The sequence below is a fragment of the Pygocentrus nattereri genome, chromosome 2, assembly GCF_015220715.1.
Source record: "Pygocentrus nattereri isolate fPygNat1 chromosome 2, fPygNat1.pri, whole genome shotgun sequence".
Taxonomy (NCBI): Eukaryota; Metazoa; Chordata; class Actinopteri; order Characiformes; family Serrasalmidae; genus Pygocentrus; species Pygocentrus nattereri.
The window spans coordinates 30,274,556-30,298,836 of NC_051212.1; the positions used below are offsets into that span (position 1 = coordinate 30,274,556).

General features: G+C 39.2%; 1 protein-coding gene across 2 annotated transcripts in view; it reads right to left on the reverse strand.

Annotated features, from left to right (window-relative positions):
- LOC108436215 (ADAMTS-like protein 1) overlaps nucleotides 1-24,281 on the reverse strand; it is a 164,235-nt gene that overhangs the window by 77,041 nt on the left and 62,913 nt on the right. For both annotated transcript variants that reach the window (XM_017712567.2, XM_037545809.1), the window contains exon 2: nucleotides 23,233-23,355. In XM_017712567.2, coding sequence (XP_017568056.2) covers nucleotides 23,233-23,355 — 123 coding nt within the window. The remainder of the gene's footprint in view (nucleotides 1-23,232; nucleotides 23,356-24,281) is intronic.

The following is a 24,281-nucleotide window of genomic DNA, read 5'->3' on the forward strand; positions in this document are numbered from 1 at the left end:
GCGTGGTATGCCTCGGGGTTCTTTGACCAAAAAATAAAATGCAAAGTGGGCTTGGGCCAGTTTGTTTTCACAATGTTTAATCATTTTGACCATAAAACAAACCATAAGTGAACTGCACTGTGACCACGCCAAGATGCAATCTGTGTTTGGTTTCATTTGAGAGTCAATTTAAAGGAGTCTGAGTTCATTTAATGAGTTAACACATGCACAGAGAACCACCAATCTGAAACAACTCAAGTGTAAAAAACACCCTTGGAATGTTCAGAAAAAGAACTGATAAACCAAATTAACCACCACAAATGAAAGAGAGCATTCTAGAGCAGTGTGAATAGGAAGAACATTCTAGAACAATGTGAATGGAGGACAACATTCCAAAAAAGTGTTAATAAGGCAAGAACATTCTAGATCTGTGTTACTTGGAAGAACATTTTTAGAATAGTCTGAATAAAAAACTCTAAAAAAAAAATTCTAGAATATTGTGAATGGAGAACAACATTCTGAAATGCGTGTAAATGGGGGCATATTATTCAATAATAATGTGCATGGGGAGTAATATTTCAGAAAAGTGGCAACAGGGGAATAACATTCTATAAAGCACTGACAGAGAGAACTTCCTAGAACCTTGTGAATTGATGAGATAACATTCTGAGCACTAGAGTCTCCCAACAATGACACACATATATGGCATACCAATCCAGTGTTTGTTGGGTCAGTGTGTTCTGGCCTTAAGCGAACAAAATAGTCTGTTACCCAAGCCACTGTGATGTAAACAGCACTCAATAACAGAACAGCTGGGATATCTGAATGTCTTCCAGAAAAGTCCAAACATTAGATAGTAATCATGTACAATATTATCTAATGTGGGACTGATAGATAATTGCTAAATAAAACTAAAATAGACTGGTAATCAGCACATGTCTACATCTGACCAGTATTAATGACATATTTATTGTAACCCAGAAGAGCAGAATGTTTAAGTGATGCTGGTCTACTGCGATAAAATTTCTATTTTTTTTATCATTTTTTTATCACATCTGTACTCCTTCACAGATAAATGTTATACTTCTTAGTAATGTTAATTCAGGTGGATCTAGTCCCACTTTCTATTTCTTATAAATGTTTATGTTTTATCATCAGCACTGGTATCGGTTATGTACAAAATAATATCATAGAAAAATACAGCACATTGGCTCACAATGGCCATAATAGATGCATTGCATAATTACAATTCAGCACAAGCAGAACATCATCAAGTGAGACACTTGAGGAATTTAATCAGTGTGTCTGTCTAGTGTCTGCCCATCAAATAAGCTCACCTCTTTATATAATCAGCATTCACCAAGATATTGGCAACCAAAAATCATTAAATATTAATCACTGACAGTGAACAAAAAAAACCCACTACAACCGATGTTAATTAAATTCTAGATGAATGAAGATTCTGTACAAAAAATGGAAATTAATATATCAGTGGTATTAAAACTGAACTAGAACTTTCCACTTTTTAAAACACATTTAGGAGAGTATGATGAGACGTAATATAAGACTCTTTAGTCTTTCGCCTCTCGCAGCTCAGCATTGCTGTGCTTAAATGAACAGTGACATCTTGTGTTCAGCTTGATGAGCTGCAGGTTGTTTGCAGGCCTGAATGCACATTCTTTGTGTCTATCTTTCTTAGGTGTAATTAGAGGACTGAGATAAACTCTGATTTGGAAAAAAATATCAAAGCATGCAGACACAAGCCAGAACAGAGCTCCTTCAGTAGGCCCTTGTGTCAAATAGTACTGCTTACACTCTATGGGAAGTCTAAACCATGAAAACCATTGATACTCGCTAATGAAATATAATCAACCACAGAAACATGACAGCCAAGACTAATGTGTCTAATGTTTTCATTCATATTAATGACAACTTATTTCTGTCCATAAGTGAAAAGAATAATTAAAAATCAGCTACAACATAAGTTTATGTTTGTGAACATTATAATAGATTAATATCAGTGCAGCTCTTCTGAAATCAACTCTGATTAGATCCAGCCACAAGTGAGGTCAGGTACTAATATCTAGCTCTGCATCACAAACGTCACTCCAGCTCATCCATGGTGCTTCATCAGTGCAGGGAAAGTTCCACTGCACCACAGCACAATGCTGGTGGTCTGCATACCCTTTTAGCCAATGCCTGGCACTAAACATATTGATCTTGGGCTGAAGTGTGTCTGCTACAGAGAGTTTTATTTTTTTCTTGCCAATGTTCAACTACAGAGATTATATATGTGGTGAGAGTACAAATGAATTCCTACGTCATTAATGTGTGCACCTTAAAGTAGCTGAATTGACTAGTTAAATTGGTGTGTCTGGACACTTCTATACATACAGTTAACAACATGTTTCCCAACAATTGGTTTGACCAATTTTAATTTAATTTTCAATAAACAACAGTTCATTTTAAAAAATTGTATTTCCTATTTCTCCAGTTGAGAAATGTTTTTGAATTATACACATGAGGATGGAACAAGCAATTGGATCCATTAAACAAGCAAAAAATAAAGCAAGGAGCTTGAGATAGCTGTGATAAAACAGCAGTCAGACCTACAACAATGTACTGCATCGAAAGCAGACATCTACAAGCATTAACTCTTTCATCCATGAAGTTCTCTGAGAGAAAGTGTGATGAATGGTGATGCACGGAGTGGGGAACGCATGGATATACAAAACTATATAGAGTGGACAGCACTGGCTTTTGAGAGCTACCGGGGTACACTGAACAAAGTCTAGCTCTGTTCCTTACATCTATCTTCGTTTTAACTAAGTCATTCTATGTTCAAATCTATTTTAGGTTTTTGGTCATATAATCACAAACATATTGTTGTTGTCAGCCCCTAAGTTTAAACATAATTAATATCATATATTACTTTCACAGCCCAACATATCAGTACTAGCACCTTCATAGCCCCATATATTAGTATCATAATCTACAATCCAATCCATTCACTTAGAATTCAGTTTATTTGTGTAATCATAAGTATGAGAATATCAAGTAGTTTATACAGCTCAGCTAATCAGATTTCAGATACTTAATATCTTGTTTTAGTTGTTGGCAAACTGACTCACTGGAAATTTTTTTTCACCTTTATAAAATGACCAACTTCCATTATTTTGGCTTCTAGCATACACGCTACATACTCTCTCACAGTGTGTGGTGTTGCAGCGCGCTGGCCCGCAACCAGACACTCTAACATCCCTCAGACACCGTGGGCCCATCCATTACACAGCCTCAGTGATCCACTGAGATCATCTTTCACCATGTTTTGCTTTTGGATCCTGTAAACACCCTGCTCTTGGAACGTGATGATGTAAGCATCGTTAATTATCATATGACTCGTCCTAGTGTGGTATCAGTGTACAGTGCATGGAGTGCAGAATGAAAATAAACGGTAAAGACACAGTGTTTGTGATGATTATGACAAACAATAACTTTAACATAGTGGTTTGTGAAAAGAGTGCAAATGTAAAGACCTGTACAGTGTGCTGTTTTACATGTTTGGTTGGCCATTGGTTAGTTTAAGCTTACAGTGTTGCTACAAAGGATGCAAATGTGAATCTATTCAGGATCATCTTTCGTTACTATGCCAGGGGAAGGAGGGGAGCTTACACTTATGAAATGTGATGCTTAGTGTGTTCTAAATAATAATGTGAATAAAATTGTGTCTTGAAATGATCTGTATGCACATATTCAAAAACTCAGTAAGATCATGTGAAAAAAAGTATTTGTGCAGCAAACAAGAAATGAACAAACTAGCAAAACAAAGCTTTGCACAAAGATGATTCGCTCTCAGCTGATCATTATTAGTCATTTCTTTTGCAACGATTACTCATGCTAACTTAAAGTTAGGCACTGCTGCCACGTCAACACTAAATGATGGCGCATGTGCAATAGAAACAAAGCACATGAATGTTGATCTGATTGTTCGCACTAAGGTCACATAGCCACAAATTTGTTATGTATCCTATCTAGGGCAAATCTATGAAAGTCACTCAGATCTCATTTTTAAAGAAAACATCAGATCTGTGTCGGGTTTGTGCCACTTCAGCCTGGAAATGTGAGCGCAGTGTTACTTTATGTCAAGAGAAAGATTCATTCAAAGTTTGGTATTTTTATATTTGCACAGAGGTTTCCACCATTACTTTTCTGAACGATCAGACACAGAATATGTCACAAAAACAACCAATTTCATAACGTCTAGACCCTCCATGAAGTCGAACTATGTAGTTCTCTTAATCATATCACTGGCATACCCAAAATAGAATCTAATCTAAAAAAGCTATTTTGATACATTTCTATTTATGAAATTGCTAACAATATCATTAGCGTGTACAGCCTCAATCAAGGCCAAATGCTCAGAGTGTTGCACCACTCCAAGATACACAAAACCCTGGCTAGTTAGCACTAAATCAAACTTGTTATGTCCAACACTTGAAATCTGAACTTCTAAAAAGCCAGCCACATTAACAGCTGAAATCTTGCTGCTAAAACTGCAGCATCAGCAAAGATCAAAAAAGCCTCCTTACAAAAACATATCAAAAGAACTGCAGTGTGATTATTTCGTATTGACACAACCCTGTGTTCACCTAGATAAGCTGTATTATTTACAGTTTGGCGCAAGAAAGCAAGTTGCGGAATCTTTCGCCACCAAACGATAGAAACATACTTGCTTCTCTGATGAACGTGGGAGAGGCAAGTATGAAACAGAGAAGGAAAACAAGGCGAAAGGGGCACTCACTACAGTGTGAAAGACCAGGCCATCCATTTGTCATATTCTCTGACCTCTTTCCTAATGGTCATTCATCATGAAGTTACATCCCAAAGGGACAGATTCATCAAACATCCTTCAAAGACTCCGAGGCTGGGCACATGCACTAACATCAACCAAAAGATAAATCTGGGCTTGACCTGCCACGGCCCATGTCCACTGTCAAAGAAAGATGATGGAGTAAAGCCCTAAAAGCTCAGCAGGGTCAGACTTGAATGTTCTGCTGAAATTTAACAGACCTTCTTGATCCACCAGCTCCAACATACAGAAAAAGAAAACAAAGAACACTTGTAAGACAGTTTCAAAAACAAAGGTGCCATTGGTTTACTGGAGTAATGCCACAAAAGAACAACATTTGCTTTCCTGAAAACCCAGAAAATGATTGAAAAATTGACTATTGAGTGCTTAGTCATCTCATATTTAAACACAAGAACCTTGACTTCTACCAACAGCGGTTTTGTTGCTAAAAGGGTTCTTTGGAGTAATTCCACTGAAGAACCACATTTAGGTCCTTAAAGAGTCCAGATTTAAGGCTGTTAAACCCCAATAGTGACTGAATGTGGTGCAAAATGTTTGGTATCAAAACCATGCATGATGCACACTGGACATGTTGCAGTATTTTTTTGGAGAACTTTGCCGTGGGATGTCTTCAAGATATATTTTGCTTCTCACAAAACGGGGCACTGAGTAAATTTTTATTTTGGGAAAGTGAAAGTAGCGTGGCAAGCTTGATCGCTTCATTAAGGAGCTCAAACTCTGTATGTCTGTAGCTCAATTAGAGCCCCATTAGAGGTGTTTTTGGAGATGCTAACTATTTGAGAGAAAGCAGATGCAAACTGATCCTTTGGATTGCTTTGGATTAAGCAATTTAATTGCTGGGACACAGAATATTGGCTGTTGCCATGCTAATTCCAGTGACTGGTGAAATGGGTTCATGTTGCCTATAAAAGTTGTCCAAAAATGAACAGAGGCTCAGAATGAGTTTATCATATTTTCACCTTCCAAAAAAATCAAGATTGGTGTGCAAGATACCTTCAGAGTGCCTTTTGAATGAGGTACAATGCAGAGCAGCCTATCAGAACAGAGCTCATTTACACATATTAGTTTTAAAGGCTCACCATGTGAGCTGAGATAAAGGCCCACAAATGGTAGAAATGTAATGTGAACATATAAAACCACACAAGCTTTACAAGTAAAGGGTTCTTTGGAGTGATACCTTTGAAGGACCATTTTTTGGCTGCAGAAGAATCTTTCAATTTGGTGGTTTACCCAAGAAGGTTCAGCTGGACTGACTGTGCCTCAGATAGTTTTTCTGTTTTGCTCAGATAGTTTTTTTTTCTTCTGTATTTTTAGTACAGAATTTCAGGAACACTAGTAAGCAATTCTTTGACTTTACTTGAGGACATTTCCATATAGACAAAATACAGTACTATGATCAGCAAAATTGGCAAAAATCAGTGCAATGAATGTCACATATTTTATTTATTTGCAAACAATGTACACATTTAAATAAAACAACATCAGTAGATTTCTTATTAGAGTTCCAGAAATCCTCCTAGATTATAAATGATATAAAAAGTCTAAGGTTACATCACATACACATGAGGTGCCTCTGACAGGAACAAAAGAAAGGGAATTTGCATTTTGCCATAAACTGTTTAATATGATTTCTGTTCAGTTACAACATGTTCTCATTTGTAACTCCACCGCAGTGTATACTACCTGTCTGAGGTAATCATTATCAAGCAGTACATTCCTTGATCTAACTGTACTTCTGAGAAACCCTCAAAACATATGAAATCCAGAAACAAACCTGTATGTAAGCCTGCCATGTAGGACTAGAAGGAACATGTTAGAGCTCTCGTTAACCTGAGGGGCAAAACAAAAAATGCTAATTGAGATTCAGGAGAAACCAGAAAGAGAGTATGATCTTGTTTAAGGTTTAACCACATAACCCTTATCTTTGGGGACAGGGCAATGCTTGGAAGCACGTCAGGTTACCGTTCAATTTTGCGGTCGAGAGAGAAGATGTACAGAGCACGGGAACTCATTTGGTAGTTCTTTGTGTGCCGTGCCTAGCCAAATTCTCACCATTCCGCTCGGTGAGTTTGTGTGGCCCGATTATGCACACTCTGCATGGACCTCATTTGTTTCTGTTTATGCTCTGTGCAGACACTGAATGGTTCCAGTAAATGCTTCCTGCAGAAGCAGAAGAAAAGAAAGGACCACCTTTCCAAAAGGGTGCAATTTGATTCCAGGCACAGTGAGTAACTCTGAAAGCCAGAGCCTGTAACCTAACAACTTTCCTATTGGAAACGAGGCTTTGTATTCAAGTAGCAGACAAGTTCTGCAGGCCGATCTGTGGAAATGAATATTGTGAACAGCAGAAAAGTGAACTGTGCTGATTGGAACGACTCGGTGGGAAACTCAAGTTAAAGGGTGGGGAAAAAAGTCCATTCCTATCTGCTTTTCCACAACTTGGCCTCTTAGGTCCTACTGTGATCAACATCAAGGGATCAAAGGTCCTTTCAAATCTGTTGTTACCGTATAGAATTAATTTTCGTTCCCATCACCGTTTCATCTCTGAAAGCTAAGGCATGAAAGGGTTTTTTATTGGTGACTATTTGGTTGTACAACACCCTGCATGTGCAGTTTCCACCATGAATACATTAAAAAATGTTTTAGACCAAAAGCTTCTCAAGACTACTGTAAAGCAATATCAGGAAGTGTGTTTATATTTCATCTATATTTCTGTGAAAAATATCACATATCAAATATGAAGAATTTAATGCCTTTTCAGATTCTTCAGATATTTGCTTCTTTTCACCATCACTCTGAACAGTACTGATCTGCAAAAGACTGGATAGCTTAAATATGGCATTTTTAGCTAATTTTAGTGCACAATTTAGCTTTTTTGCTGAGTTTAACTCCTTAAATGGCCAGGGTCCACTGGCGGGCCCAAAATTCTGATACATACTTCTATAACCTAACAATAGCTTAGCTAGTTTGCACTGAAATCTCTGTAGTACGTAATTAATAATAAGCCTTAATATGCAATAAGCCTGAGACTTTAAGGGATTTTATTTTACACAAAATATGAAATGAACACATAATTTTTGCAAAGGCTACATTTTAATTTTTTCCAATGTGTTAAATTCAGCAAATAAACGGTTGAACAGACAAGCCATTTTTTTACAGTGTATGTACATTCTAACATGATAAGTTTGAGTCTGACCTCAACCTCAAGTTTTTTAATTGTTTAATGGTCAAGAAATTATGAAAACTGTCAGAGGCACTTTTTCTTTCTGCAAAACAAGACTGCAACTTTTCAACAAATTCAAACCATATAAAATATCTGCTCTTCTACTTACAATACAATGTAGTATTGATTTAAAATATTGAATTTTATAGAATTTCTCTGCTTGTTTCAACTACAAGTGAGAAACATTTAACACAGAAGTGCATAATGCTTTTTTTCTTGCCACTGATATCTAAGATTGGCTTTACATGGTGAAACTTTCTTTTGTTGTGAGTTGCCTGCAACATCATTTCTTTGACAGGTACACAGAGAAAGTTGCACCCAACATACAGTATTTGGATTACTCCACTAGTTAGCCAAAGTAGCAGCTGCTATTTTTGATACACCCTATTGGTCTAGCTAAACCCCATTTCTAAAAAGGTTATGACACTGCAAAATGTAAATAAAAACAGAATGCAGTGTAATGCAAATCATTTAAACCCTACATTCAATCAGAAATGGTACAAAGACAACATATCAAATATTGAAACTGAAATTTTATTGTTTTTTTTTTTAAATATATGCCCATTTTGATTTTGATGCCATCTTGCATCATATGTGATTTAAGCTGTTTAACAGTTTTGGGTCTTCTTTGTCATATTTTCGTTTCATAATGTGCCGACTCCTTTCAATGGTTGACAGGTCTGGACTGCAGGCAGGGAACTTTGGTACCAAGACTGTTACTATGGAGACATGCTGTTGTTATATGTGCAGAATGTTCTTTGGCACTGTCTTGCTGAAATAAGCAAGGTCTTCCCTGAAGAAGGCGTCATCTGGATGGCACCAAATGTTGCTCCAAAATGTGCATGTATCGTTCAGCATTAATGATGCCTTCACAGATGTCCAAGTATGCCACATATACTAATATACCCCATAAAATCATAAATGCTGGCTTTTGAACTGTGCTAATAACAAGCTGGATGGTCCCTTTCCTCTTTAGCCCAGAGGACGCTGTGTCAATGATTTCCAAAAATAATTTTACATTTTAATTTGTCGGACCAGAGGACCACGTAAATGAGCTCGGTCCCATGGAAGGTTGTTCATATATGGTTTCTTCTTTGCATGGAGTTTTAACGTTATGGATTCTGTGTTCACAGACAGCACTATTAAGAAGAGACGTGTCCCTGAGCCCATGCGGTGATTTTCACTGCAGGATAGCATCTATTTTTAAAGCAGTGCTGCCTAAGGATCATGGCCAGCCAGTACTGTTATCGTAGATGATGAAATCCCCAAGTTCTTTGCAATTTTACATTGAGAAATGTTATTCTTGAACTGTTGCACTCTTTGCAGTCTTTCATAGAGTGATGGACCCCTCGCCATTTTTACTTCTGAAAGACTCAGCCTCTCTGGGATGCTTTTTTTATTGACCTGTTGACAATTGTCACACGCTCAGAAACTACCGTACAAGACAAGGACTCCATCTCCCAGAATCCTCAGGAGTCCCACGTGACTTCCTACTCCCCACCCCACTCCTGGCAGAGATCTCAGTCCCCTGATTACTAAGGACAGTCACCTGAACTTTGTTATGGGACTCTTAGCTTGGGCTATTTAAGCCCAGACTATGTGCAGCTAGAAGTATTGTTCTGCTGAAGCTTATCGAGCGTTCCTCTTTGTACCTTTGGTTTTTCTTGTGTGTGAACTTTAGTATTGCTTTGCTGACTTCTGATTTTTGCCTCGCCCCTTTTGGATACCTCTGCCTTTGTCGCTTTGGATATTTTTCCTTTTGGACCTTGGATCGGACTGGGATTATGACTTTGTTTTGTTTCATTGTCAACTGAATATCTTGCCGTTTATTAAATTCCATGCTGTGTTCCAATCTGCATTAGTCTGCGACTCTCTCACCCTTACACAAGTAATTTGATTAGTTCTTCCACTAGGGGCACATTCAACCTCAAAACGTTGTGCACCATTTTGCTGAGGTTTCTGGGTTGAACAATATGTTTAGTCGAAACAGTGTGAAACGGTGTGCAACAGGCAACCGTGCCAACATGTTGCTGGCATTAAAAGCTAAATGGGCATTTATTAAAAAAATAAAAAACAGTAAAATCTCTCAATTTTAACATTTAACATTATACTTCTACTTCTTTCAATTAAATATATGGTTTGATCATTTGCATCTCATTGCATTTGGTTTTTATTTATATTTTATATTTTATTTATATAATGTCCAGGCTGATGCACTTTTACTGCCCAAGTCTTCAGCCTTTTCATTTTTATTGGAGATGAAATAAATTAAAGTGTTTTAAGAAACCCAGCTCAGTCCACAGCACAGGGCTTCTGCAGAGCATTCCTTTTGTATTTTTTGGCACTCTGTTAAACTGACATCTGCAACAAATATGACTGAGAGTGTAAATAATTAAAAATCAATCAGCAAAGAGAGCAGTCCATAATTTGTATGTGCCTTCACACTGTGCATATGAGGAGAGGAAGATTGGGGGGGGCAGTAAAGCAGAGAGAGGAAGCCCTAATGAAAAGACACAGCCATGACCTGAGAGCAGTAAAGAATCTGTAAATGTCTCTGGGCATGAAGTGTCATGTGATACCTGCACCATTGTAATCCTATGGCTGGGTAAACACATGCTACACAACACCCATTTTCATCCTCTTTGATTTCTGGGTTATGTATACATACTGGCTACAAAGCTGGTCTAAATTTGACTGTTTAGCAAAGTATTCAGTTGATGATGATTATTATTAGTATTAGTATTATTAGTGTTATTACATTTACTAACATTTTCACATCAAGTGTTTGAATTCTTTAGCTAAAAACCTGAGAGATTAACACTCTTAAGACTTAAAATACTTAAACTACACATACAGTGGTGCTTAAAAGTGAACCTTTTAGAATTTTCTATATTTCTGCATAAATATGACCTAAAACATCATCAGATTTTCACAAGTCCTAAAAGTAGATAAAGAGAACCCAGTTAAACAAATGACACAAAAATATTTTACTTGGTCATTTGTTTATTAAGGAAAATGATGCAATATTATATATTTGTGAGTGGCAAAAGTATGTGAACCTTTGCTTTCAGTATCTGGTGTGACCCCCCTGTGCAGCAATAACTGCAACTAAACGTTTCCAGTAACTGTTGATCAGTCCTGCACACCGGCTTGGAGGAATTTTAGCCCCATTCCTCCGTACAGAACAGCTTCAACTCTGGGATGTTGGTGGGTTTCCTCACATTAACTGCTCACTTCAAGGTCCTTCCACAACATTCTGATGGGATTAAGGTCAAGACTTTGACTTGGCCATTCCAAAACATTAACTTTATTCTTCTTTAACCATTCTGTGGCAGAATGAGCTGTATGCTAAGGGTCGTTGCCTTGCTGCATGACCCACCTTCTCTTGAGATTCAGTTCATGGACAGATGTCCCGACATGTTCCTTTAGAATTCTCTGATATAATTCAGAATTCTTTATTGAATGAATGATGGCAAGCCGTCCTGTTCCAGATGCAGCAAAACAGGCCCAAACCATGATGCTACCACCACCATGTTTCACAGATGGGATAAGGTTCTTATGCAGGAATGCAGTGTTTTCCTTTTTCCAAACATAATGCTTTTCATTTAAACCAAAAGGTTCTATTTTGGTCTCATCTGTTCACAAAACATTCTTCCAATAGCCTTCTGGCTTGTCCATGTGATCTTTAGCAAACTGCAGACGAGCAGCATTATTCTTTTTGGAGAGCAGTGGCTTTCTCCTTGCAACCCTGCCATGTACACCATTGTTGTTCAGTGTTCTCCTGATGGTGGACTCATGAACATTAACATTAGCCAATGTGAAAGAAGCCTTCAGTTACTTAGAAGTTACCCTGGGGTCCTTTGTGACCTCGCCGACTATTACACGCCTTGCTCTTGGAGTGTTCTTTGTTGGTCGACCACTCCTGGGGAGGGAAATGATGGTCTTGAATTTCCTCCATTTGTACACAATCTGTCTGATGATGGATTGGTAGAGTCCAAACTCTTTAGAGATGGTTTTGTAACCTTTTCCAGCCTGATGAGCATTAACAACTCTTTTTGTGAGGTCCTCAGAAATCTCCTTTGTTCTGGCCATGATACAATTCCATAAACATGTGTTGTGAAGAGCAGACTTTGATAGATCCCTGTTCTTTAAATAAAACAGGGTGCCCACTCACACCTGATTGTCATCCCATTGATTGAAAACACCTGACTCTAATTTCACCTTCAAATTAACTGCTAATCCTACAAGTTCACATACTTTTGCCACTCACAATTATGTAATATTGGATAATTTTCCTCAGTAAACAAATGACCAAGTATAATATTTTTGTGTTATTTATATATTCCACTACTTTTGCAAACCTAAGACTTTGGAAAATCAATTTCAAGCACCAAAAACTTATTGCATGTGAAATTTTATTCCATGTGAATAAAACTATGTTTTCACACGAGATATTAAGAATATGGAGCCTCGTTATAGAGAGTTAAGATTGTTCTTAACATTGTGATATATAACGTGTATTATGTCATGCAAGTGCCTTTAAAGGCACATTAAAACTCTTAGAACCCAGATGGTTAAACAGCAGGTGAAACAGGTGATGTTTTTCACATTTTTAATGTTTCTGAACACTTTTGTTCTTTCATTTTTTTTAAAGTATTAAATAATATATCAGTGTACTTTATTTGTGATGCTCACTTGTGGTGTTTGTATTTTGCAGTGCAATACACAAAAAACAATAACCCAATGTAAAATGTCCAGGCTTCATTGCCTGGACACCTAAAAACACAGCTAAAGGGCTAAAAAAAAGAGCAATACAATTTTGATTGCATTGCACTGAAAACTGTGCTGCTCGTGTGCACACATCACTAGTTTGTGGGCACTGACCCTGTAGTCTCTGCCAACAGCTCCCTGCCAACACCCATGGTGCACTTGGGTTAGACTGCATGCACAAAGAGGGATGGACTTTGCAAACAGGGCTCCGTACCAAACACACACCACTAACAAAATGACCACAGAGCATTGTGCCCAGGATGGCGCAGTCATTCCAGCAACTCACACGGATTCCCAGCACTCTCTCCACAGCTTAGCATTCCATCACAGCTGTGTCACAAATAGCTATTTAGTTGCCATGAATTACACAAGGGCTGACCAAGCTGAACAGTATTCATGTCAAACCAAGCATACATATGCACCTGAACAATCAAGTCATTAAAGTTTTCAGCTTCAATTTAAAATAAGAGCAGTTATGAACATTGACTGTGTGGCTACTTTATTCCTTACCCTAAATAAATGTGCAAAAATGATTCTTTGAGCAATGCCATAGAAGAACCACTTCTGTTTTTTTTAAGAATTGTGGTGAACCGTGACCATTACAGCAAGCCCTTCAGTTTGGCCCATAAAAAGACTTAAAAATATATGCACCTTCACAGTAATGCTAATTTCTGCTAGCACCTCTATGGAACTCTGTTGGTATGTTAGCGTTAACATTTGCTGTTCACTCTAGACATCTGAAGTTTGTAAAATATTTTTCTTATATTTATCTGAAGCTTATAACATCTTTAATATGTGACTGAAACCTGCTTAGAGTATGGCTTATCTAGAACTTTCAGACTGACTAGCAGAGTGGTGTTCCTTCTCAGAAAAGTTGGCCCCACCCATTATAAATCAAAATGTGATTGATTCTGCTATTCTGATTAGGCTGCTGGTTAATATGACTGTAGCACCACATGTGCTACCCTGGGCTCATGGAGGACACTTGAGGCTAGATTCAGAGCTGCAGCTACCATTTCTTTAATTTCACAAACAAACACAAACCAAACAAAGCCATTGTCGTCCTCCTCCTGCCGTCACTCCTGTGACTCGCGTCACTCTCATCCGTCAGGGGAGCTTGGGCTTTGCGCTCTGCTCCCTCCACACTCCCGGCTCTCTCCCCGACGTCATCACCAAGGTGCATCATTGCTGGGTGTTCGGGCCCCACCTTCATGCCAGCTCTCGCAGCCGTCATATTCGGGGCCTGGGGAGCAGGCGCATGCCACATACCCCCAACACCCAACTCAGGCCGGGAACCCAGTCTGAGCCATTGCACCCCACTGGGGAAAGACCCAGTGCAGGGTGGGAGAACCAAGCCGGTCCATGGGCAAGGCTCCTGACCATCTGTCGGGTTGCCACCTGTTGCTCCTCAAGCTGCTTCCGTGCTTTTCAGTATCTTGGAAGGCATCTTGCAGCCTTATCTTCTGCTGTGGAGACTCCCTCGGTGTGTTGGCGTCCTCCTCCCGGGTTTCAGCACCACTGTAGCACTGCATGTGCTACCCCAGGCTCAAGGAGGACACTGGAGGCAGGATTCAGAGCTGCAGCAGCCGTTTCTTTAATTTCACATTCAAACAAACACAAATCAAACAAAACCAACCAACACTAAGCTGGCCACTTTTCAGTGGCTGATGCTTACTAGACTTTTCAGCCTCTCACGCAAGCTTTTCAGCTCTTCCGTCCTCTTGTTGCTGCTGCTTGTCCCTCTCTCTCACTCTGTTCCCTGTCAGCTCTTTCTAAAAGGTGCTCACAGAATCAGCTGGCTCTCATTAAGGGCAGCGCCAGCACCAGAGCCAAGAGGGAATGAGAGCTCACTGCTCTGTCTCCTCGTTACTGCCCCTAGCTGGCAGCTCGGCCGTCTGGGTCGAACGTGGCTCGGGACTCACTCCTTGTCGGCACCATCATCGTCCTCCTCCTCCCGCTATCACTCCCGTGACTCCTGTCACTCTTGTCCATCGGGGGAGCTTGAGCTTTGCGTTCCACCCCCTCTACACTCACAACTCTCTCTCTGTTGTCCTCGCCAAGTTTCGTCACTGCTGGGTGTTTGGGCCCCGCCTTCCTGCCGGCTCTCGCAGCCGTCATCGTCAGAGCCCAGAGGGCAGGCGCATGCCACAATGACATTAGGCCTTCAGTCCAGTTTCTGAAGCCCTAACCAATGGGAGAGCTCGCTTCCCTGTATCTACCAACATCCCATAAAGAAAATAAAATCCTAATTAAATAACTTTTTGCTGGGCATTTGAAAAATGTAACCCTTTTAGTAAGAGATATTTACTAAAATATATGCAAGTTTAAAAACATCAAGCATGAAGTTTATGTTAACTACTTAAAATCCCAGGCTTACATACATTCTTTGTCTTATTATTCAGTAACAACAGCAACTTAATTGCAAACTGGCCGAACTATTCTTGGATTACAAAACTGTGTAATAACATTTTGGGCCCGCTGGCATTTAAAAGGTTAAACAAAAAATTAACCAAAACTTAGATTTTTTTTTATTTCACACAATTCATTAGGGCCTTGAGGTTCCCCCTAATGAAGAGACTCAACCTAATGTAATGTACATGTAATGTTTTTTCACATTTATTTATCAATTGAACCATTTTTACTCAAACTTACAGAAAAACCACCCACCAGCTCACTGCTCACAAGATTTAATCAGTCACTTAGTCTCCCCTTCTGACCAGTTATCTCTCCATGACAAATTAATGAGTACAGATGTTCAGAAAAGACAAAAGCAATTCCATTTACTCTGCAGAAGTGGCCAATACGGACAGTGGAACAAAGAACAAGGTCAACCCAAAGCCAAGCCTTAAAACCTGACCTGTGGCACACGCTGCCAAATCCAACAACTCATTCCCTCAATTAAGGGCTAAATTAGGCATTTAATTGGGCAGCATTTGTGTGCTGAAGCTTCACCCACAACACAGCTGGCGTGGCTAAGACAAGTATAACACAGATGGTCAAATTTTGCTCTTTGTCATGGCAGAAACAATGACCTTTGACCTCCAGACAGGCAGGGATGTAGCATGTGTATCATATGCGCCCACAGAATTTGAAAAGAAACACTATTTAGCAGATGTGCAAATGGTGCAAAAAAAATACTCCCCCACTGTTGTGATTCTGACATAGCGCCTGACCATCCATCCAGAAAGACGTCCAAGGCCAGCGCTCGTCAGCGCTGGCAGGCTGAAGGGAGGTGTGTGCAGTGCCAAGGAGGCAGGAGTGGGTTCTGGCCAAGCGTCTGCTCATTACAGTGGAGAGAAAAACAATTAGAGTAATGGTTTGGTGCTTCAGTCTTGCATACCACAGTTATCAGGGCTTCCTGTGCACAAATGCAACTTTATCTACAGGAATAAAAGCTCTTCTGATGGGGGAAATCTCAGATATGGAATTTATTCTCAGTGTTACCTGTATACTGTTACCCGCTGCTTAAACAGACAAGTAGCTTGCCATTATACAAGTGACTGGAGTATCTGGCCCTTACCCACATTGGCAGTGAGAAAAAGATGCTGATAAGCAGAAGACCATGTCCTTACGGTGCTTGACTCAGGCATGCTACAGTACTCCATCATATAAACATGTATAACCCCACCTTAAGTGCCTCAAAGTTCTATTTTAAAATTGGCATCTAACTGCATACACTTAAAAAAAAAAATGAAATAGATTCTCTGGAGGGATGGCCACAGGCCATTAACCACTTTTGGTTCCCTAAAAAACTGTCAGTTGAAAAGTCTTTAAGGAACCAAAGGTGGTTCTTCTATGGTATCACTTCAAAGAAGCTTGTTTTGGCACCTTCATTTTTAAGAGTGCAACTAATACTGCTGTTGGTAGAACATAAGGTTCTTGGGTTCAGAAGCTCATCTAAGAGCGTCCAACATTCAATAATCAGCCCTATCTAAAGTAAATAAATCTGCTCTTATCATCTCTTAGTCCAGGATTAGCAAAAGCTAGAGTCTGAAAAATAATAGGTATAAGCTGCCTCAGTAAAGTCAACTGAACACAAAATACCAAAACAAGAGTATCAAAAATGTCTGAAAGAGATCACTGTTCTATGATGTTAATGCTGTACACATCTCAAACGATCGTGGTCATTTAGATCCACTGCAACACTAAAGTAGGCTTTTTCAAAACACAAGCAGAAATAATTCTGTGTTTGGTTTAACATCAGGTATGCCTACCTTGAATAACTGGACTATTTGAATGCTTGTTTCTTACACTAGTATTTAGTTCTCTATTGAGTATTGATAAGTTTCATCCTTTTTAATCCACAAAATATTTAGCCTAAACTACAACACATTTAATCAAAGAACGCTTTTTAGAACAGTTAGTTACATACACACATATGGAAAATGTTAAAAAGAATTTAAACAAACTATATCTGGTTAGCTGAATGCATCATAAATTCATGCCAGCCATTCATGGCACCTCGCTTCATAGTGCAACAAACAGAATCGTTTTCCACAAGGAAAGGCCTGATAAATCATGTGTGTGGGCACTGAAAAATGATTTGAAGCTAAGAAATTATTTGATCACAGGTTGATATACTACTTAGCCATGAGAAGTTTCATAACATTTCTCAAATATGTTAGTATGGTGATATTTTTCCCAGGTACTGCATTCAACCACCAAGGGCCTGCAACTGCTTCAGGAGGGAATATCAGCTCTTTTCCTGCCTTTTTTCTAACAGGGTTATAGCACGTTTAAAACCTTTCAGCACAAACAGCAGTGCTTTTACTGGGCTTTAATTATTATTAAGCTTTTAATGCTGTATCACAGAAGATTCTGCTTCACTCAGAGTTGTTACAGCACAGGAGCTGATCTGCAACTTTCAAATCAACAAGATAATCACATTATAGCAAATTACTATGCCAACACTGTATTAAGGGTAGCATTCAACTTTTCATGACAACTGACATAAACCTACAAAAGCTTATAAATGCATGTTCTAACAAGAGTGAAAAATCTATGTCACTCTTTATTTGAGTAAAAAGGTATTATTTTAACATGGCTATGGATGAAAATCTCTCAAAGCATATTAGTGTGAGCCTTCATCAGGGAAAGACACTGTAGAGCGCATATATATCACTACCGACCAAAAAAATCTCCATTTCAGCTGATTTTTAACTTTTAACATCATTTGAACACGGCAGCTGATAAATGGATCAACAGAAACTTTCCAGAATAACTTCAAATAAACTCTTGTTACATTAACTTACACTGAAAGTAGAGCTGGGCGATATGGCCAAAAATGTTATAACGATAAACAAAATTCATACCGCTCAATATCAAAACATATCATGGTAAATGTCAAATCATTATTTCTTTAAAGCTTGAGGGCTTTTTTTTACTCCTGGGTGGTTAATCGCTGTTCTAAACTATCCTTTATGGTCGGAATACGACAATCAATCACCAAACAATGGAACATTTGACCAATCTGTCATGGGACAGTGGGAGAAAGTGTCTGGTGAGCTGTTTATATCAGCTGGAAAAGCACGGCCACAGGCTATCCCGTTACAAATGTTAAACAAGTGGCCAACAACAGTGCTAAACTGTTCAGTTTCTCAACAAAGTCAACTTAGTACGAACAGCAAACATTAGCTGGCTCAGTAGGTCAGTGATGGATCACACCACCTTACTGCCATCACTCCTACCACACCACAGTATTCAGACACCAATAGTAGTCTGAGGGCTGAACCGAAATAAATGTAACACCAGACAAACAGAATCCTTCTTTCAGGTACGTTTAAACTAAAAACGGTGCTTTTGTGTCGTGTTTGATCTACAATATCATCAATTCTCCGTGTTGTGTGAGTGATGGAGCTGCTTCAAGTTAGCCAGCTGTTAAAAACAGCTAGCGTAGAAAGATAGCACTCCCTCACTTTCCAATGCCTCACAGAGTCCTCGGTTTACTTTTGTTTAAATCAGGGTTATAACTGACATGAACTCACTTCTTTCTTTCACTTATGTTGCTTGGAAACGTACTAATACTTAAATATGATTTTGACGGCACTGTAGTCATGAGGATTGTGATTTAATGCTGCTAAAGCTTGTTAGGATGTACTTAAAGAGTTGAGTTCACTGTAGGTCAGCACAGCTACGCCACTTATCTCGTCACTCAGACTTGGTCCAAACTCCACGTTTCAGATGTTCCTAAAGTATATTTGGTGACCCTTTTTTACTCGTCGCCCCTCCCGCTCTAATAGTCGAAAAAATTAGAAGTGTGTACTCTCTTGGCAACAGCAGAGTTGTCTTGCTTTCCTTGCAGTAGATGAACGTGGAAGTGTGAGAATGGTATATTATATCAAACCTTTCATGTCACAATATATATATATATATATATATGCGCAAACTTGCAAACTCCACACAGAAAGGACACTGGTCACTCGACCGGAAATCGAACCCATGCCCTTCATGCTGTGAGGCGACAGTGCTAGCCACTGCGCTTGTTGGAAGAAAACCACTCATCTCCAAAATGACAACTTTAAAGGATAAGGAAAAAAATACTTTTCTTTTACTGCAAGTCAATGGAGCCGGACATTTTTTCCATGTCATTTTTGGCCAATTCCTTTGGTCCATTCTTCATGAATTGTACACACAAGGTATTTTCAGATTATGCCAAATACTGAAAAAAGGATATAAAAGGTTCTCTTCCACAGTGTGTGTGTGTGAGAGTGTGTGTGTGTGTGTGTGTGTGTGTGTGTGTGTGTGTGTGTAGTTTAGAACAATGTGTGAAGTAGGGGTGTGTGATTTGACTTGACGTTCATGGAGTTTATGCATCAAGTGTAAGTGGTATGAAGACCAGTTCAGATTGGCTCATGATCTGATGTTCTCAAGATGCATGTCCAGCACTGCTTGTTTGGAAGGAACGACTAATTAAAATGTAAGCTTATTTGTTCTGTTAGTTGTGCAACTAAAAAACAAACTTCAAAAATGATTGTTTTGAAGGTAAATTTTGACCATGTGTATTCAAGTACTTGTTCAGAAATACCAGCAAGTATTCAAAGCCTGCAAAATGCTGTTTGCGCCAACCCTAATGTCAGGACACAATCTAAGGTTTAGATTTATACAGAAGTTTAAAGAAAGCAAGCCTGTCTGTGGTTTTTCCTCTCTGGGGAGCCATCCCTCCCATCATAAACGTTTCAAGAGGATGTCCTCTCTGCTTTGGTGATACAGTGCCACCCATTTCACCATCCAGTATGGTATGGAGGATGTGTGGATTACTCAGATAGCACCAATGATAGTATTTTCCATTTGATAATGCTCTTCTTCTAAACTAGAATAACTGTCACAGTGTATATGCATAACATTCCAAAAAGACAGTAAGTAGAGAAAGAAAACAGAAACAGGAGTACACACTTTATGAGTGTAAAAGCAGCCTTCAGCTAGTGTTTTTTCATTTTTAAAAGGTCAGCTAAGAGAAGTTAATGTTCTTTGTCCATTTTTCCCCCAACGATCCTCCTGCGCCAACATCATTCCATACCAAATGGTCATTAATGTCCAGCTTGACCTAGATAGCCAATGAAAATATTTTCTCTCCCCACGATCACTTCCTCCATGTCATGACAGTATGACAAGCCAAGGGCGCACCAACATCTAGGCATCTATATAGTACTACAAATCTGAAAACAAGTTCATGAATCAAGACAGGGAATACTTCTGGAGCTGAAAACAACGCTCAAGGCAGCATATAATTGCTCTGGCACTGGGGTAAAACTAATAATTGCATAACAGTTTGAGGGGCTGAGGCAACACAACTGTACATCAAGTCAAAAGAGGCTGTTCCACAATAACTGGCCAAGTACATTATTGCCAACACTATCAGAACTATCAACTAACCCTTCTCCTGCAAGCACTCTGTGCTGCTGAGCTTAATAAAAAAAAAACAAGAACAACGCTCGAATTTCACATTTTATGAAGCTGTTAATGTTTAGCCATGTAAGAATGTATTCACTGAGGCCATTCAATTGGAATTCACACAAATGAAACTATGGCGTGATGACATTAAAACATAATGAGGGTCACAGCTGGCATCCATTTGCTCCAAGTAGGTGGCACTGAAGTTCATGACATCTGCAGCTCGCACTGAATGGCCTTTTGGAAACTGCACGAACTGGGACTTTCTTTGGTATGTGCCTTATGAGCCCCGTACATGCAATATGGAAGATTGTGTGGCCTAGGCCTACATATGACCTTAATTATGTTTCAAACACATTTTGATATTGTACACCTTTCATGTTTGTTGACGTCAGGCATCAAGAGGATCATTAAAAGTTCCAACAAACTAATTGGATTGAAGGCAAAGGTAGGTCAGATTTACTTTCCAATGAGATACAATGGAAAGCATGCCTTCTGTGTAGCAGGAACTTCAAAGAACCCCAATTAGGCAAAGCAAATAAATGCAATTACAGACTATTAACTTCCCCTCTTTGATTAACACAAGGAAAGTGTCGTTAGCATGGCGAGAGGTCATTATTCACGCAATAATTAAAAAGCAAAGGCTATGCCTAAAGCCACACCTACAGTATGATGTATACAGGCTTTATCATGCCACATACAAACTTGAGAAAGACACTGTAAGACATCAAACAAAAAGCTAACCGCTAACTTATTTCCAATAAAAGAGAGACTAAAGGGAGCCGTAAAAACTAACGTACATTATGACCATATATAAAAGATGTTTGAAACATTTAACTGCTCTCCATGGAAAATAAATAGCTTGATCTAACCGCTTTGATTCAAGACTCTGAAGAACCATAATTCTTATTGAAGTGTTTAAGGGTGAAATACAGGATGCATGTATGTGAAAGGAGAGCTGGATGCTATTATGTTCATGGACATGAGGGACAGATTCTTTGGGATGCTTCTAAAACACAATCTATATGCTGTGAATGTAGGGTAGGGCAAGCTAGCATGGACAACATTGATCTGCATTAGGCAAACAAAAGCACATTGACGGTGATCAGAGTGAAATGACGGCTGCTTAGCACCACAGGCGCTTCTGTGCGTCAGCTTTTTATGACGTAAACGTTAGCGCTAGCCAAGCGGCTAAGCTCGCGATGAGGTATTCACATCCATCATGGCCGTGTGCGACCATGCCCCGATTAGATAAGACAGGAGGCTGACTGACGGGCTTAGGAAGCAGCTGGACTGTGAGCAGTCCACTCCCAGGGCTGTGCAGAAGGGCCAGGTCACAGAGATGTCAAACCCAACCCCTGAATGTGCGTCATGCACTTTTTTCCTCATCTGTACATCTACTGTACATTCATATTCACGCAAGATTCATTATCATGGCAGTGCCAGCAGCGGAAGACTGTAATGTTTGTTGTCACTGAGGTTTTTATGACTGTCTGATATATGCCGGGCAATGGAATTATGAATTGCTGCAAACTATGAGGTAATAGAAGGCAATACTTAAAAGACAATGTTAAGGTTACACTCTTAGCTGTTTGTTTGACTAAATTAATACAGCGTAAAGTATAAGGCATCATACATAAGACTGCATTAAGATGACAGGCAAAACTGCAAAACTAGTAAAAATGACAATGTTGATAAGGCAATCATGAATCATCATTATTTTGAAAGTGCAATTGTGTCTAATGAGACAAATTCATAATACATATTAATGTATCTAGACCTTGTCATGGCAAAACCTTACAGCTGCATTTTCTTTTCATTTTATTATATTTTTACACCATATAAAAATGCCAGCTACTTCTCACATCATGTAAATACTGTACAATAAATGGGCCAATGGATACTTTGAAATTTATTTTTTATTACATTAACGTCCATTAAAACGATTTTTTTTTCATCTGTGAGTCTGAAGTGTTTTTTCACTTAACGTGACCAAGAACTGCCTACTTTCATAGGAAAGGGCCATTTGACTGATATGCAGAATAACCAATAATAAGCCATTATTTCTGTGTGACTAACTTAAATATGCAATGTCCTGAAAATGAAAAAATGGAAATGCATAATTTGAACGTATTTGCTGGTTTTCATACCGGAAACAAATTGCAAAGCATAAAATCTAAAATGAGCTATACATTTGCACAAGAAAGCTCTTGAAAAACTTTGTGATGTGATGCCATGAACTTCACAAATGCTTTTCAAACCAGAGAGTATATCTTATATAAGACTCAGACACAAATACAGTTTATTTCCTGGTAGACAGATGAAAACCCAACATGAATGTGCAAAGAGCCAATCAGAATGCATGTCCACATGGTTTCTATAGAGATCAGTCACTGTGTTTCCATGTAGGAAGAGTGTTTGAGACTGAGACTATCATTTCAGAGACAGGATATTTCCTCAACAATATGCATTTCACCTTGATTAACATTCAAGCACTTACAGAATCTTCAGACTTGTGGCTTCCAGGACCTTCATTCTGGGAATCATCAGGGAAGTCGTCATGGCGGCTCAGGGTGAACTCGCGGATGAAGACGGCTTCTCCATCACTAGCCTCTGCCCACACCTTAAGACAGCATTAAACAGAAACATTAATGTACAACTATTGTTATCCCACTTAATTATGCCATTCCCTCTTGGGTGCTATTTAAATAGACACTTAGATTGTCACCCATTTAATGTTCCATTTTCTAGACATAGATCAAACAAATGAAGCTGAGGAACATGTGCAGGCCTACTTTTCTTAGAAAATGGTCAGAACCAGCTAAATAGAGTTGAAATGGAGAAAGAGCACTGAACATAACTATTATGTGTCTGGGGTTCATTAGGTCTTGTCAAATATTCACCCAGTGGCCTATATGGACCATGAAAACAATGTGATCTCTCCACTGGGTTAAAACCATCTCTACTGTCTTTCACTCCTCAAATGTACCACAAGAACAGCATGTTTTTTCTAGCATTTCATGCACATTAAAATGGATTTTCAGGCTGTTTGCTTTACTAAACGGTTTACGTTATGTGGTTAGCCCCTGTTGCGCAGGGGTCTCCCGTTTGTGTTTACAAAAGCTTCCCATATTAGAAGTCACACCGGGGGAGAGCTTGGACAGGGCCCATTAACAATAGCAATCATTCTCAAGGATGCACAAACTCATGGGCCCCTGCCTCAGCTGCTCTCCTTGGGCCATAAACGCCCCATAATGAGGGAGGTCAACTGTGGGCCTTGGAGGGTCTGTGCCAAGCTGGAGATGGCGGGAGTTACTGGGGGGCCGAGTGGGAAAAAGACAGATCTGCATTGCTGCTAAGCAACATCTACAAAATATGGGCCAAAGAAGTGTGGGAATTCACCCATGAAGCAATGTGAAAAGTGACAAATCAAATATGTGCTAATACCCAAATCTCAGCACTGGCTGGCAAGGGATCTGTATCAGTACAACAATACATTAGGATCTAGTAGTATGATCCAGAAAGTACATACTGAAGTTGCCATCTCAG